General features: G+C 36.4%; 1 protein-coding gene across 1 annotated transcript in view; it reads right to left on the bottom strand.

Annotated features, from left to right (window-relative positions):
• Positions 1–6880: 6880 nt before the first annotated feature.
• Positions 6881–17829, bottom strand: part of HS2ST1 (heparan sulfate 2-O-sulfotransferase 1) — a 73588-nt gene continuing 62639 nt past the window's right edge. Inside the window, exons 4-7 of the mRNA XM_068141202.1 lie at positions 14209–14347; positions 10831–10928; positions 9591–9748; positions 6881–7709 (exon numbers count right to left, since the gene is read on the bottom strand). Coding sequence (XP_067997303.1) covers positions 7483–7709; positions 9591–9748; positions 10831–10928; positions 14209–14347 — 622 coding nt within the window. The 3' untranslated portion in view covers positions 6881–7482. The remainder of the gene's footprint in view (positions 7710–9590; positions 9749–10830; positions 10929–14208; positions 14348–17829) is intronic.

The raw sequence follows: 17829 nt of genomic DNA, 5'->3' as shown, positions 1-17829 counted from the left end.
TCATACACTCTCACATGTTTTTCCATACACTTGGGAAAAAAAATAAGGGCACTGACAAAGAATGTTTGTGGTGGTGGTGAGAGAACTGATGTTTTCCTGTTTTGCTCCGTTTTTAAGAGAAAAAAAAAAATCCACTTTAATCTTAAGAAAAAACCCAAAACCAAACAAACAAAAAACCCACCCCAAAAGCACAACACACCAAAACCCTTGTTGAAAAGTTTTGTGGAAAAGCAATGTTTACAACAACTTTTTTTTCCTTTCTCCTACAAGTAAGTCTCAGGTTTCCAACCATCTCTCCAAAGAAACCTTTAGTATTAACAGATGTTTGATTGGAATCTGCCCGAGTCAGTGAACTCATTCTGAATGGATACAAACCCAAAAACCAACAAGATTTTTGTTTCACACCATCTGAGCATAAGATCCATTCCCCTGGACTTCATGGACTTAACTTCTATCTTTTGATTACAGACTGTTTTATTTTGAAGAAGCAAGGACCTCAAATGAAGAGTGAACGAGCCTCCCAGTCAATGTAATCTGTTTTACCAGATCTATAGCTTAGCTGTAAGTAGAACTGAAGCAGAGGGTGGGGGTTATAAATAGGAGACCTTTCATTTGTTGGTGTACAGGACTTGCTTATTATAGCCGCAGCATTGATGGTTGCAACTTGGAATTCATTATTTCAGTCAAGGGAAGGCACTGAAGATCCAAAGCAGATAATTAGACTGAAGATAGCCATCATAGCTGTTAACTTCAGGAATTACTGCAGTCCCCAATAGTGGCTTGTATTTCCGCCTGCACTGTGCCTTCTTCACACACTCTCTTCAAAGATGCATATAGACCCTTTCTTACAGCATCTGCTGTTTCATGCTGTATCTGCCCATGTATTCACTCACCCTTACACACTGCATTGAAGCAGCCTTTACAAAGCCAGGCTGTAACTGCAGAAGTCTCTAGCAGTTAAGCATTTCTTTCCCCCTTGCCAATTCTCCAAGTCACGCAACATTTTTAAAGTTATTAAATCCTAATAAAGTAGATTAGGGATGCCAAATTCAATTCTGCGCTAAAAATGACTATCAGTATTTGTCAAGACAATAATGCCTTCACAGCCAGAAGACCATTATTCTCTAGAATAATCCTTTTTTCTTTTTTTTTTCCCCTGGTAAAGACAATTCATATTTTCCAGTAACTATTGCATCAAAACCAGAGTTCTGCTTGAGTTACAGCATTTAAATTATCATACCAAATAAGGTATATTTCTCTCTCAAAATACAACAGCATTTTTCCTTATTAACACTGCATTCATTTTTGAAACACATTGCTTTTTAGATGAAAAACCCACAGATGGGATCCTATCAGTAGCAGGCTGAAACAGCACACGCATGAATACAGCAAGTTAGTGAACCATTTCTTAAAGCACCTGACGAACATGATACCTGTATACTTATAGTCACAATGCCCATGAATCACCATTTTAATCTAGTATGTTCCAAGATATATTTCCCCCATCCCCCAGCCCCAACAGGAAGATGGGTAATTGTTCTTTGTGCAATTATTTTGACAGTCATGTTTATGATGAGAGGTTATACAGCAAATTTGAGAGTGGATTCAGGACCAGTCTTATAAACATGTAGAAAGTGGGCAGAGAATGTTTATCACAGTATTTTCCACTTTTATGAGGATGCAGTTGATTATTATGACAAGGTGAAAGGTCTCAAAGCATTCATTTTTAGGCCACAGGTGTTCTTTGTAAAGTGTTTTTTTTCCTTTTTTTTTAATAAAGAGTATTATTAGTCCTCTAAATTAGCTCTTATTGAAAGTTACCACATCTGCGTTATGTGGTAATGAAGCCAGGGGGAGGTCATAGCAGGGGACTTGTGCTTGAAGAAAACATCTGGACATTGCTTTGACATTCGCTAGCAACTTCTTGTATTTTATTAAAAAGTAAGTAAATTATGCTGGAATCAGATGCAAGATTCTAACAAATAAAATGAAAAAGCAGGACCTAAAAAAACAACATAAATAAATGTGGCCTTGAAGAGAAAACCTCTTTCCCTTCTTTCACTCCCTTCCCAGGAATTCCAATTGATTAATTACCTGTACAAATGGCAGCATCAATTAAAATAAAAAAGAAAAAAATTCAACCAGTCTTTGAGACATGTCTCTAACATTAGTTATTGTGTTTTTCATAGGAGAAGCTACTGTCATTTTACAGAAAGCATTTTTTGTGGTGTAGTTTGGGTTTTTTTTTCCTGTCATTTTGTTTGCTACATGATTTCAGAAATAGGTGCAACGACCTTAGAAAGTTCTGTACCTTCATATAAGCAACTTTTTCCTTTACTTCCCCCTGGCTGATTTAAGTAAAGACCTTTATTTCCCATGCACAATTACACCTATCACTTCCACTGACAGAAGTTCAGAAAAGTCTACTTGCAATGAAAGAGGTGTTGAAAAGCCAGCAAAATCCTCATGTGGAAGTTGCTGAGTAACTGCATGATAGTTCTTGATCATCAAGGCTGAAAACTAAACATTTAGGAACTATCACATTAAGAAACTTGGCTGGACCAGATGCCTGCTCAGCTCCATAGTGCATGCAGCTAGGAATGTTTATAGGGCAGTGGCTACAGTACAGGTTAAGAAAACCAAAACAGTTGCTTACCCATGCTCACTGTACTTTTCTTGTTCTAAGTGCTTGCTTACAAATGCAAATGACATGTCTATGCTATTCAAGTTCTTACACCCTAGTCATCACTGCAGTTACTGAGCAGTCAGGTCTTTTTTCCCCTCAGGCAGGGAAACATACATGTATCAGCGCATTGTTTTAATGTCAGTCTTCTATTCTACAAATACCAGGTTTACTATTAAGAGCTTTTCCTCGACACTTTCATCACAGTGTCAAATTTTATTTCATTTCTGGCTAGAAAGGCCAATGCAAATTTTAAAGGCCTGTAAATATATTTGGTTATAGCTGTATGAAATTGTTACAGATGAACTACACTCCAGCTCAGGCCTCCTCTTCAAAATCACAATAGCTGCACATGGAGTTCACACTACTGCACAACAACATCTTCTAGAAAAAAGGAAAAGGCATTGAATGTGAATGTGACATGCAAATATTAAGACAGGACACAAGGCTTCTTTTCTTTCCCCTTCCCAATGGGTGTTTTATTTTATAGCATTTGCATTAGGTAATCAACTGAAACACTTCAACAACAGAAAGCTGGCAGCACAGTAAGGAAAAATGGAGATTATTTCTCAAACAGCTGTGACAAAATGTTTTCAAGTTGGAATAGTATTGCACAAATGAATCAGTTTATGATGCTTGAGTGGGAGTGAGCATCTTCAACATGGATTGTGAGGAAAAAAGGCACTATTTAGCTGTGTGTGTTTTTAAAAAACAAAAAAAGTCATGAAGCACAATCCATGTTTTTGAAAATTACATTCAGTACTGCTTTAGAAATGCTCACAAACCTGTCTCTTTTTACAGAAGCTACAGAAAGCTGCTGATGTAAATATCAGACAGTAGAAGTGTATGAACATTTATAGTTATGCTCCAGAAAAGTCTCAGGAAGAGGGCTCTTTCTATAAATACTGCTGCAAAGGTTACATAGCTGCATAGGCTCACACTAAAGGAGGCATCCATGCAACTAAGCAACCTTACAGTTTCCTTAATTTCTAGTAGTCATAAAATATGCTCTAATTTTGAAGAGCTAAATTGGCAGTGCACTTGAATCAGGCTTTTCCACTGACTGCTCAAGCAGTACAGTTCAGAGTGTGTCATCCATACACTTTTTTGTCATATACAAGTCTAGTAATGTCAGGTAAGTTTAATGGAAAAATGTAACAGAAAAAACCCTGAATTTTCCCTGATATAAAACAGAACTGCTCTGAGACCATAAATAAGCAAATGTTTATTCTTGGAAAGTAAAAGTAGCTAAGGATCTCAGAAAAACTAAGTACCCAGAAAAGGCATTTCAAATGACCAGGATGGGCTGCTTCTTCCTCTCCTAGATTATATAGCCATAAATTTTCACATCTGTTTGAAAAGGGAGCAGACATTGTACATCTTAGATTTGAGCCTGTGGATGCACTAACAAAACTAGAGTGAAATGGCTGCAGAATTATTATGGGGGAGGAGCTAAAATCACTGTTGTTCTCCTGCCAACACTGCCCAGTGTATCACAGGTGCTCCAGGCATGCTGTGCTATGGCTATCTAGTTACCAGCGCAGCTGGACCTACCACCTTTATGATGACATGAAGAATTTCAACAGGGCTGCAGTTTTGCAAAAAATCTGGGCTTCAATTTTGTACAAAAAGTAGAGAACACTGTAACAAAACTTACTCTCAACTATATGTGTATGTGAGCATTTCAGCACCTGTCAAATGAACTTAGCCCTGCAAAAAGCCTATCTAATTCCTGTGCACACTACAGTGACTTCAGTTAAAAGATCTATGTTAAGGAGGCTGCATAGTATGACTTCATCACACAACCTGCAGGGAAAAAAAATAATTAAAAATCCATGTATTGCTGCTTTTCACTACAAGTCATTATGGGAAAATACACAGGATTCATTCTGAATTTATATTGTATAGTAATTTGAATCTCAACAATTTGGACTGCTTCCATTTCTGAAGATATGATGAACAGAGCAGGTTATTAAAAATCCATAAAGCTCCTTTTCCTAAACTGTCTTTTAGGAAATCCGAGTTTGCTAGTTTTGAATTCAAAGTATTCTAAAAAGTTCACAGTTGACTGAATGGTTGCACTAGATATAAAAGTAGACAGTCTTGATTCTGTCTGTGTTCCACAGACAGTAAGATCTTCTTCAGGGTACACCTGGAGTGAATAACTCTCCAACTGTACTAGCAATTTCAAAAAAATATATTCCTAGGATTGTTTGTCTCAAACCTGAAGGTTCACAGCAAAGAACAGGAAGTGCTATCAAATGGAATAAAATGTTTTCTTGTATGAACTATGAAATATATATTGCTCTTTCAAAAATGAACAAAACATTGCATTGTTCTATTATTTTGGTAACCGAAAACTTGTAATTAAGAAATTCTAAATCCTGGAAGGAAGAAAAAGCAAACCCAACTTTTAAAATGGCATACAGAATACAAGAGGTTTCTGGAGATTCTATTAAAATCAGTAGAAGTCTTGCTTCTTTTTTTCGTATCTACACATCCATTTCATTACTTAGATGAGTATTTTGTTTTCACTGAGTAAACTCTTCTGCTCTAATAGAGGTGTTCTTAAAATTCTGAAGGACAGCCAGGAAGCTAAACTGATCCAAATTATTCTGAAGGGAAAAAAAAACCAGCATCAAAAATAGTATCTACCATAAAACTATCTCTGAATGGATAGTATTTCCTGGGATTATAAAGATTCCTTTTATCTCAAAAAAAAAAAATCACTGCTTTGTTATGGAAATTTTTCAGATATTCATTAGCTACTTCTTGTGTATGACTCCTCAGTTCCTTTCTTTAGCCACAAAACATGTCTTTATGTATGACCTAACACATTCTATTCCTAAACATGTTGCCATTAATGACATCAATAGACAAGAACTAGAACAGGAAATCTTACACATGGTTCATGCTATATAAATGGTTAAGTTATCAGAAGGAACTTCCCTGATTATTTGGGAAGAACAAAGAAAGACCTATTTTTAAGATTCAAAGGGAAAAATCCAAGAAAACAAGAAAATGCAAGATGTGTTTGATAGTCTCTCATTATCCTCTCTGTAATTGGGCTGTTGCTTTTGGCTGCAGACATCCAGTTCACAGACCATTTTCCATTTCCTTTGTTTTCATTACAAGAACAGGCTGGTTAAAGAAACCCCACTTGGTAATTTTAAACTAAGCTTTCAGCATCATCCCTTGGGAATTTAAAGCTTTACCACCATTCCTTACTTTGTCTCCTCAGTGCCTTCCCCCATTAAACTCCGTGAAAAGCACTTTAAGAAAAGGCAGGTGTAAGATGTGTAAATACTCAGATCTTTAAGAAAATTCAATAGGAAATAAATTCCTGTAGTTTTCCACTGCCATTTGCTACAGTGCAGTGGCCCCAGACATCTGTTCTCAAATTTCAATTTACTTCATGTACCAGGTGTTTCACATTGTTAATAATGGCAACTCACAAATTTACAATAGTCACATAAGGCAGTTACATAAATACAATTATGTCAATCAAGTTCACTGCATCTTTCTCAACCAGACTACATATGACATCTTTCTTCTTTTCCTCTTACCAAAATAAAAGGATGAAGACTACATCTCTATAAAGAGAATCCCTGGACAACATTCTGGTATTGAAGTCAGAGAGGTTACTGAAGTGCATTTCAGCAATGTCTGACAGTTAACTCAACCAGGAAGTAGATGTGCTGTTTTTCACTTCACATATAACAGAATTGGTGCAAAAAACCCCACTTTGAACTACTTACTTTAAACCTTTTGGTCCAAATACATAAAATAAGCAGTATTTACAGCATTTTACTCCTTTTTGTAAATGCAATGCTTTAAAACACGTTATAAAGCACCTTAGTAAAAATATTCTACAGATAAAAGTATCGAAGTAGTAGGAAAACCCTAACCATACCACAGCTCACTAATGGAGTCATAATATGGATTCACCAATACCTCAGTTTACAATTAGTACAAAGAAACCATGGAGAAACTTAATACTGAATTTACCATTTTTATACCACTGTGTAAGGATCAACCAGAACTGCAGACAATACCAACTTCCTTTGTAGTTTTCCCAACCTGTCAGTAGTGATGGTGGTGATAAAAAACAGAACAAGAAAACCCCACTGCTCTGATTCTGTAGCTTTTGGTTTTTTTTGACAATATTGATGTGGAAATGATGTTTTAACACTAATGATGAGTTGCAAGTTTTTAATAAAACCACATATATAAATATGGAAATTCCAGCAGCAGCAGCAGCATTTCTCAGCAGAACATGATTAACCATCCCAATTAATATCATGTGACTCACTAAAACAAAGCACAGATGTCAACCAGTTATTAACACCACTCATACTGTATACAACCAAAATGTTAATGGTGAAAGCTGGGGGAAAAAAAAAAAAACACCAACCAAAACCAACTGTTTTGTCTTCAAGTATAAATGAAAATAAATTGCTCTGAAAATTAAGAAGAGCATCAACAGTAGCATTTTTCCTTTGTTTACACTTTCAGCTAGAACTGCTGTGTATTAATTGCTCCAAATTAAAGGGTAGATTTCTTCAGGTAAAGGATATGAACTCCCAGTATTAGATAAAAGAAATGAAGACTTTGCTTCTGGATTACCAACATAGTTAGCCAGTATCCAATGCTCTGGAGGTGATCCACAGCCCACTTTTCTCAGATCTATAAAGAAACGTTTTGGAGGTCTACAAGCAATCTAGTTTCCATGGCTGAGGGCTAAGATGATGATGTGACCAAAGATTTATGTCCACAAATCTAATGGTGTAGTTAGAATCTTAGTTTGATTTAGGGTAAATCTTTTCATAGAAAAAGTTTTGAGCCAGAATATATAATTCTCCATCTTTTTCCCGAACTGCATGTGCTCTGACAAACTGAAATTGCTCCAGTGCAAATTCATAGAACTCATTCTCCATTTTCCAGATTTCAGACTGCTGTAGCTTGGCAATAGTTTCTTTTGTGGGAAGTTTTTTCTCAGTTGTTTTCCTAAGATGAGACTTCTTTCCTAAATGCAAAATGAAAGCAATAACTTCACTTTAAAGATCATGTGATTAAAAAAAAATGTTTACAGTCCTTTCATTTACAGCGTTCTATACTCTTAGCACATTGATAAACTGCATTAGAAGTGACAGGATTTACTCCAGAATTTATTAACATAACAGGCGGGGTTGGAAAAATTGCAGCCCTCCTCACTAAATGTTAATGAATTTTGCATCGGTTCTTTCAATTCTTCCCTCTAATAAACCCAGGGAATGAACACTTCATTTAAGGAACAAGATTATACAATGTATTTGGAGCAAGAATGGTCTTTCAAAATGAATTATTTAGATATTAATCTGGTGTCAAATATTAAGACATTTTAAAACTGCAGAGCCAGAGACATCTTTCATTAGACAAAGAATACCAAAATGGGAATCTTGACATGCTTCAGAGGTGAGCCTGTGAAAATCTCATGAAGTTCAATGGCCTAGTGCAAGTCCTACACTTGGATTGAGGCAATCCCGAGCACAATCCCCCAAGCTGGGTGACAAGCAGATTGAGAGCAGCCCTCTAGAAAAGGACTTGGGGTGCTGAGAAGCTCAACGTGACCTGGCAATGTGCGTTTGCAGACCAGAAGGCCAACTGTATCCTGGGCTACATCAAATGAAGTGTGACCTACAGACTGAGGGAGGTAGCTTGCACCTTGCACTTCTCTCTCATGAAACCCCACTTGGAGTATTGTCTTCATCTCTGGGGCCCCCAACATAAAGAAGAGTATGGATCTGTTGGAGTAAGTCCAGAGGAGGTCCATGAAGATGATCATAGTGCTGGAGCATTTCTTGTATGAAGACAGGCTGAGAAAGTTGAGGTTGTTCAGCCTGGAGAGGGACCTGAGGATACTGACAGCGGCCCTCCAGTACATAACAGTGGCCTACCAGAAAGCTGGAGAAGGATATTTGTAAGGGCAGGTAAAATATAATGACTTTAAATTGAAAGAGGGTAGATTTAGATCAGATGTAAGGAAGAAGTTCTTCGCAGTGAGGGTGGTGCAGTACTGGTACAGGTTGCCCAAGAGGCTGTGGATACCCCATCCCTGGAAGTGTTCAAAGCCAGCTTAGATGGGGCTTTCAGTAACTTGGTCTATTGGAAAGTGTCCCTGCCCATGGCACAGGGGGTGGAACTAGATCTTTAAGGTCCCATCCAACCCAAACCATTCTATATTCTATGAAAATGATGACAGCATTTTCCCAAAGAAGTATTATCTGCTTTGTTAGAAACTTGTTAATACTACACATCTAGGCTCTAGATATCAGACCCTTTTCTCCCTCTATTGTCAGACAGAAGCCCCGCTAAAATGGACATTTTCTCCATCATAAGTTGCATGGCCAGATCCTAGAAACTGAGCCACTAGCTACATAACAAATGTCTTATGATGATCCTAGGAAGATAAAGATGTACTTGGACCTCTGTATCCCTTGGGCCTTTTTGCACAGCTAAATGGGTTGCATCAAGCATTGATCATTTCAACAGGACTTCTGAGGAAATGAGAGTCTGTCACTACCAGCAAGTTTAGAAAACTGAATCCTCTGAAAGATCTTTCAAAAATATTCTGGTAACAATTTGTCACACTGTTTTAAGTGTGATATAGCTACACAACTGCCTTTACCCCAATCTGAAATATTTAGTTTGTGTAAGAGAGGAAGATATTCAGGCTACTCTCAAAAATTTGTACTCAGGCTTTTAAATAAGAATTTGTCTTTTCTGCAGGAAGATCAGCCAGCTGATCTGGACAAGCCTGGCAGAGATTCAAAACTATTCATCTAGGTCTAAAGAATCCATATTAAAAAAAAGAGTGGTAAGAAGATGAAAAATCCATGGAAGCCATGAAAATCAACCATTTAAATACCTGTCCGGTACAGTTCTGTGGCACCCCTGAAGAACCGGGGCAAAGCTGCCTCCAATAACATGATAAAGTCTTCAAGCTCTTCAGTAACTCCCACTAGGAAGTATTCATTAATCAGATTGTATTTGGCTTGTTCCAAAGCCCATCTGCTTCCCACATTCCTAAAATGACAGAGAACAATTACAACAAGTTCTGATGTCAACCAACAATCCTTGGACCCAGGATATTTGTGTAGGAAAGGCAAGACTTATTTAAAATCATAACCACTCCTGACGTAATTTCCTTTTCCAGTTTCTTTTATCTGTGTTCTTATCCAAAATTTAAACTTCTTGAGTTATTTTTATTAATAACTCATCCACAAAACCCCCATGTATGTATATGGTTACTCTCTCTACTAATGTAATTTTTGGAGGATTTACATTTTCTCAGTGTCAATACCTGACCTCCACTTTCACAACAGATACCAGAAATGGTTCTGGTAGGAACACACCTTCCCTTTTCCATCCTACAAACAACTCTGAACTAGAAAGTCACTGCTCCTAATGGGAGGACTTCCCTAGGTTTAGATAGGTCTGACCAAAAGACACTGAAAGAGGAGTTCCCAAATGGCCATTTACTTTGTTTATGTCTGGATGAACAGTAATTTTGACAAATAATTGCCCTTGTCTTAACTTAGAATCTTGAAAATCATTTATGTCTCTTATTTTTAAAGTTTGCTAAACAGATTTGTAAGTCTGTGCTGCTATTACAAAACATGTTCTATGGACAGATGGGCACTATTTGCTTTTGCTTTAGTTTCTAATAAGTAGCATTGACTACTGGATGTCTGGTAGAGGTTTAAGTAGATAAATTTATCCTAATCTCCATTTTTTCATTCTCTTCAGAAACTCTTGAGAGCTTGAAGAAAAGATCTCTATTCAGAAAGATAGATATTGTAACCTGACATAAGAGAAAAACATCAAGACTTCAAATACACAAGAACTATATTTAAAATTGAAAACATCTGCTTCCCCTCAAAGCACTGCTGATAAAATATCCTAACATATTGCTTGTTTGAAGGACTGCAAGTCTGTTTCCCTAGAGTGTATCTTCAAAAGAAAACACATTACAACAGTACCTGCTGTTTCACTCTGTCCAGTCCTGCACACTTTCCCCAACTGTGCTAGATATTCAGATTTCCTCAGTTTAGATTTCTGCACAGACACAGTTGACTAACAACTTGAACTACATTTTATCTCCCTACCAGCATTCGGAGCTGTGGCCACAGAAGAATGGAATTTGAAGCCAAAGTTTCTCTGGAGCACAGTCTGAACCTCCAGCTGCCACACATTCATCAAAGGTCTGAAACAAAGACAAAATTTAACTGAACTTGGACAGTCTTTTACAATTAGAACTAATGAACAGTTTGATCTTACCTGATATATTTGATATAACCTCAACAAAGGCTATATGTCAAAACAAGCAAAACCAGTCAGTAAGTGGTGATATCACTATTTGTCCCTTACAAAAGAGGTCACTACAGATACAGCATCAAATACCACCAGGACTTGTGCAATATTGAAACAGGTGGATCACTATATCATAGAACACTGTGTACTTTGTGTTTTAGATTAAACAATGTTCTATTACATTTTAAACATCATGACAAATAACTGCTACCTCAGAAGCTGATTTGGTTTTTGCAACTAGAAGAAATGAAAGCAAGTTGTTTACTGCCTAACTGAATATTCCATACAGCATCACTCTGTGTGGATATATAGCTGCAACAACACAGTTTCAGCTGCAGTAACACAATTACAATAAGAACCTCATAAGCATTGGAAAAAATTTTAAAGTATTTTATCCAGTCACGATAAAGGAAGTTTTTGTATCTGTAATCAAGATGTAAGGCCTGTTCCTAGGGCAGATGGAAAAAAAGAAAAAGAGAAATTTAATAACAACTGATCATACAACAACTTTACTAGACTGTTTCTTCTATATAACCACAAGTTTCCATTCAAAACAACTATGCAAAAAATATGTTTGCTTAATTATTCAGTATTGAAATAAGGACAATGTCCTTTGCTTCTATTTTGAGGTGAAGCTCCTGAGATAATCTGAACAATTCAGTGATACCAGGCCAAAGCAGCAATTAGTCTGTGCTGTCTTAGTCCACATTGCACTCTGAGTTTAGAATAACTCATGCATGTCACATATCACACAAAAATACAGCTTAACTAGCAAAACAAGACATTGGTATGCTTTCTTCAGCAATGTTCTCTGGGGAAATTCTGCACTGATGAGTACTTTATGTATATCTGAGTACACAAGTACTTTATAACATCAATATCACTTCAAAACTAAATTGTTAAAATGCACCTCCTAACTTGAGGATGTACATGCTAAACATGAGTCAGCATCTGTCAAAAGAAAGACTTCTTTCCTTATACTATATTTTATAGTTAATACACAAAAGCAAGCAAGTGATTTTCTAAGTGAAACAGGAAAAGTCTCCTTCCCCACTTCCTCTTATATACCTACCTTGACTACTCCATCCAGAGATTTTTATTAAAAGAAACAATTGTCTTTACAGACTCTGTTCTTGGAGCCAAGTTACCTGTAACTTTGAAAGCACAGGGACTTAGAAAGAAAATTATTAACTTCTCCATACAAATGCTGTGGTATGGACTAGGAGGGGGTAAGTGTAAAGTAAGTTAAAATTCCTTTCCACTTAATAAAGGAAGAATTGACTTCCATTAGAAAGACTGAATTTTTGCTCTTCCCCCATTTTTCTTTCAAGAACTCTTAGTGACTCTACTACAACACAAATTAGAAGAGATCTCAAGTGTTCTGCACACTGAGATTATGTCAATAACTGACACCATCTATATATGTACAGTTTTCTTGGAAATGATGGAAAAACTATTACTTGATTTAAATTAAAGAAACACTAAAACTTAGCACAGCGTACCAATTTCACTTCAAATTAACTCAAGATGCTTACAGGACAAGTTAGATCTGTATGGCAAAAACTGTATCTCAGATCTAAATCAAGTGTTGTGATAGTGACAAAATGAGGGGAAAAAAAGGCAAAAAAAAGTGCATCCTTAATGGAAAAATATAACTTATTGATGCAATGCATTACAAACAAAAACAGGAAAGCATTTCAACTTCTAGAAAATCAGAGCTTGCACAGTACAGTTTACCAAGCAGTAGCATCAGGGATTTTTACTTAATGTTCCCCAGTGACTACCTAAAAAGGCTGTTCAGATTATAATTAAAAACTTAACCAACACTGTTAAATTTTACTTCTTAGATAATTATTAACTCCTATAAACAGATTGGACTTGGTAGCACATTTGGCTTCCCAACTCACTGACGCCCAACCGGAAGGAATTCCACTAGCCAAACCATGCTTCTCAAGAAAAGAGTCTTTATGATACTATCTCACCAAATCTCTCTATCTCTCTGTAGCCAGTTCTAGGAAGATACATTTTTCAAGCTTAATTTAAGTTTGTTCTGCATGAAGCTTTCCTCTACGTATGCTGTAGAGGTTGCTTGGACAAATTGAAATGCAGTAGATGGCGCCAAAACCTAAGTAATGGAGCAGTTTGTTATGAAGGCGAAAGGAAAGAGGAATGGTCTGTTCCAGTACTCAAAACACTAGAGTTTGGATGGTGGGGAGCACACAGATTTATCAGACACATTTATGAGTTGTTAGCACGTTTGTAGACTAGGGTGAATTCGGTGTTATTTTTGCTTAGTTATTTTTTCAGTATCTCTTGGTATTGGGAGAGTGCTACACTAAATTGTCAACATTACAGAAAAACTTTGTCAGTTTAAGAAAATATTGCTGCTGAAATTTTGAAAAGTGTTTGGCTCTGTAAAGTACAACCCACCCCCACGTTTTATAAAAGCTTCCACACTGATCTATCTATAGTTTTACAAACTATATTCATATACTTAAAACCCTACTTTTCTTCCTGGTTTAAGTCCAAAGCAACATGTTTTAACAGGTGTCTTACTGCAAACCATGACAGCAGATGTATACATTCTTTCTGGAATAAATCTCTTATGGAGCCTAAGTAATGTCATTCTGAAATTATGCTAGTAATCAAGGTTTGGATATGCTAACCTGAACTCCTAAAGCCACCTAAGATAGACAGAGGAAGTACAGAAACGTATGGATTTGTGCCCTGTAGTTTTCAAACAGACACTATACAATTAGATTGCAACATTTACATTACAAAAAAAGAAAAACAAAAAAAGTGTTGCTAATTATGAAAAAGTACACTTCAAAGGCAATGCATCAGCAGTTCTACAGCTTTTGGTGAAACATGCATTTTTCAGTCTTCAACAAGAAGAGATGTAGCTTAAATTAACACAACTACAGATACCTGAAAATGTATGTTTGTTTGGTTTATTAATTGCAAGAAAAAATTAATGTATAAGGTCACCGAGAACATACTTAGTGTTACAATCTGTTCCAGTACAGACACAAAGGAGAGACTATAACTTAAAAAAGCCACCATCATCACCAAGGCTGTTAGGAGAACTGTTCAGCTTTTATCAGGACACATTTTAAACACTGTTTTCACCTTGACTTCAGAAAGAACAACAGATACAATAAAGTGTACTTTACCTTTTTATCTCCCTGTTTTCGCCTCCGTAGCCCTGGTCTGTAATCATCTCCAAAGCGCAGAAAGTAATAATAAGAAACTAGTCGTTCTATAGGATCTCTTATGACATTTATGTAAATTGGTTTCTTTTTAACACCAAATCTAAAGTAAAAGAGGAGAAAATGTATTTTGAAAGTGAAATCAAAACTTCTCATATAATATTTAAAAGCCTGTCTCTATTTGTACAACTGAAATCTATATGTAGAGATGATGGTGGTGAGAGGAAGGTAAATGATCACTTCCTCTCATCCTCATACCCAGTGTGTTATGTGGATGTGCAAGTCAGTTAACTTTCTGTTTTCTAGGACTGTGATTTTAGTTTACTTTAATTAGAGAAACAATCAAAACTAAAATATTCTCATGAGAGATACTAAAAATGATTATACAACCTTCCTGACTCTAGAAATGCCTTAATCAGCCTAGCAGCCGTGTATGTGTTTATAATAAGCACAAGGAAGTTCGATATTGAGTTCCTGCCCTCCTGAACTGTGCTATGCAATGCTGCAAGTAGCATTGTTGGCAGGTCTCCAGTTGTCGGAGACATGAGCTCTAACAGAAGGAAGACAGAGCAGCTCAGAGCCCATCCATTATTTATGTTGAATCCGTATGGCTACACTTATTAAATATAAGCCTAAGACAGTATCTGTAACTATACTAACTTCTCTATCTAAAGATGTACAGGTTTTCCTTAGGCATTTACCCTAAGTAAATTTTGAATCACTGCAGTACAAACAAGAAGCCTGATGAAATGAGGTGGTAAGCTTGGAGGACACGAAATTTAAGCCACAAACACTTTTGTGCAAATGCTACCTTTCAATGATCTACATTCCAGCCAGGTTTACTATACATTTCCCAGTTTTATTGCCTTTTCCATTTGACACATTACTGTGGCAAATAAATATGGTATATGAACATTAAAGAGGTTGTACCACAATGGAAATTTCAAGTGTGTCAAGTGCCTGGAAATAAAGCTAGGAGCTGGGGGGAAAAAAAAAAAAAAAAAAAAAAAGAAGAAAGAAAAAAAAAGGTCTTTTCTGTTCCCATGCAAACTGGAAAAGTACTCTGCACTGCCAGAGGGCCATTCAAGCCTCCTAGCTTGGCTAAAAGAGAGAGCACTCACAGTTTTAAGATGTTTTTAAAGTGGTATTCCGTAAATTACAATACCAGATACTGCTCATGAGGACTCTTAAGTTGAAAAGTTGAAGAACAGAAACTTAGAATACTAAGAAGCAGAAAAGTGGAAGTTAGGAAACCCCCAGACATTAAAAGGCATTACTTTGGCAAAGCCTGGCGCTACAGACACAGAAATTGTTAAAGGCTACAGAAAGAGCAACAGATGTCACCAGCGGAGTACCAATGAATCAGACTGTAGCAGTTAAAGTGACATCTGTCTGTACCCCAGCTCTTACTCCCCAAAATTCACAAAATAGGAGTATATCAATCTTTCAGTCATTTTGATGCAAAGTCCAGACTTTGAACTGCACCCTCTTTCAGTTCCACTGGCGTGCTTGAGACAGGCATATGTGTTCCCTTCTAAAGACACTACTGCTAGCACTGTAAAAGGCTGTAACATACAATTATGATATAGAAGCAGCTTCAACCAATAATATGTATCTGTGGGTTACATTATGGTGTCCAAGTCCTTGAAAATGTCTGTGTCAGATTTGCACAAAACTAACTTTAGTTGCAGCAACATAAGTCACTCATTACTGTAACTTTATTAATAATGATAACTATTTGCCAATTGCTGTAAAAATAAAAAACAGGGAATAAAGGTGGATCAGAAACTAAAGAGAAATGTAAGACCCCACTTTTACTACTGTAATTTCTGCATAGATAGGTTATGATTATCCTGTAAGTCATCAATTGAATCCAATACTTCAAGCTTCAGCATAATTTAAGAGACACTTCTGGTATCTGACAGCAGACCTAAGTCTGATGTCTGCATATAAGCAGGTATAGGCTTTTCCAAAGTATTTCACACTTAATGACTACAAGAATATCTCTCAACTTTGAAAGCATGGGGCTTGCTGAGCACAACCAGAGTATTCAAGGTATTATTTTAATGTGGAAAACACAAAGTATGAGAAAGCAAGCTGTTATGGGGAAGAAGTATTAAGGAAAGGATAACAAACAACAAAGACAATGATAACACAGTCCTGGGGGGAAGACACAGATTAAATTAATATGTGAAGTTGCTTGGATGCTTTCTAGATATAAAAAAAAAAAATACTTTAGTGTAAAAATTTCCAGTATCAAAAAGCATTTTCACCTCTATGAAGTTGTAATGTACAAAACCACTTTCACCTTTGCTGTTCCAGAAATCTGTTAATCAGTTCAAGTATTTATCACTGTTGCAGCATTTTAACTTTAAAAAGGCACAAAGGAAGTTAATGAGATTGGCTACAGTTTATTTTGTTTATTGATTTGCAATTAAGACCTCATGTCTGTTACTTTTTGTAAACTTCAAGCTTTTATTTGATGCAATTGGCAATTTTCAGCTACTAGCTTTTAGCATTTCCTATTTTATAATATATTTTACTGGGAATCTAAAAAGCTCTAACTTCTCTTTCTCATTCTTTGTAATAAAAGGCCAGAATTAAAAATCAGTGTATGTAACCAAATGAATACTTAAAAGCAATGGCTGAACAAAGAAGAATTCTTACATACAAAAACTTATTTTCACTAAATGTTTTAATCCACAGAAACATAACATTACTGAGGACTGACCACCAGCAAGAGGTAGAAGTAGTGGCTTCTATTGTTTATGAAGTTGCATATACTGAAAATTCCACTTTTAATTTTAAACCATTTTCTGCATGCTGCATGTGCAAGATGAAGCACTGCCTAGCAAGCACCTTAAGCAAAACTGACTTTCCAGTTCATGGGGAGGTTTCACATGACTGAGCTACTGAGGATCACGGCTTTCGATCCAGAAGCAACAATAACACAAGAAAAGAAACCCATGGAAGTGGGAAAACAGACATGATCCTGAAGCTTTGTTGTAATTGGGAGAATTTTGACATAATTTTGTTTTAAATTAATTTTGTAAGTAGCAGAATTTAACTCCACAAGAATTATTTCAATGCTTTTTACAGCATTTACTACAGGTCAGAAAATGGCTTTAAAATTTAAATAGTTAATATTTTGATAAACTGTAAAGGGATAGTCTGATGGAGAAGAATGATATAACTTGAGAGCAGGTGGTATTACTTGTTATGTGAAACATATTTGAGAATGGACATCTTAAACCCCCCCGAATGTGAAGCCAATCCAGCTTCTCTGCAACTGCCAGTATTCCAGAGAAAAGCCAGGATTTGCAGTAAACCACCAGCTTGTAATTCAGAAAAGGAATACAAAACCTAGAATAAAAATAGTTTTGAAACGAGACTGCATTGTATCATAGAAAAAGACAAAAAACGGAAAAGCAAACCGAGATACTGATCGGCATAGGAATTTCAGCGTGCAAATTTGTCAAAAAAAGCAGTTACCAGGCTCCCACCACTAGAGGGCACTAATAGCCCAGCTGGGGCCAAGCAACTTTAACTACCAGGCTGCTCAACAGATAAATCCAAGGGTAACAT

The sequence above is a fragment of the Melanerpes formicivorus genome, unplaced genomic scaffold (genome assembly GCF_026170545.1).
Source record: "Melanerpes formicivorus ecotype bairdi unplaced genomic scaffold, bMelFor1.0.p_v2 SCAF_7, whole genome shotgun sequence".
NCBI lineage: Eukaryota > Metazoa > Chordata > Aves > Piciformes > Picidae > Melanerpes > Melanerpes formicivorus.
This window is presented reverse-complemented; position numbering and strand designations above follow the sequence as displayed.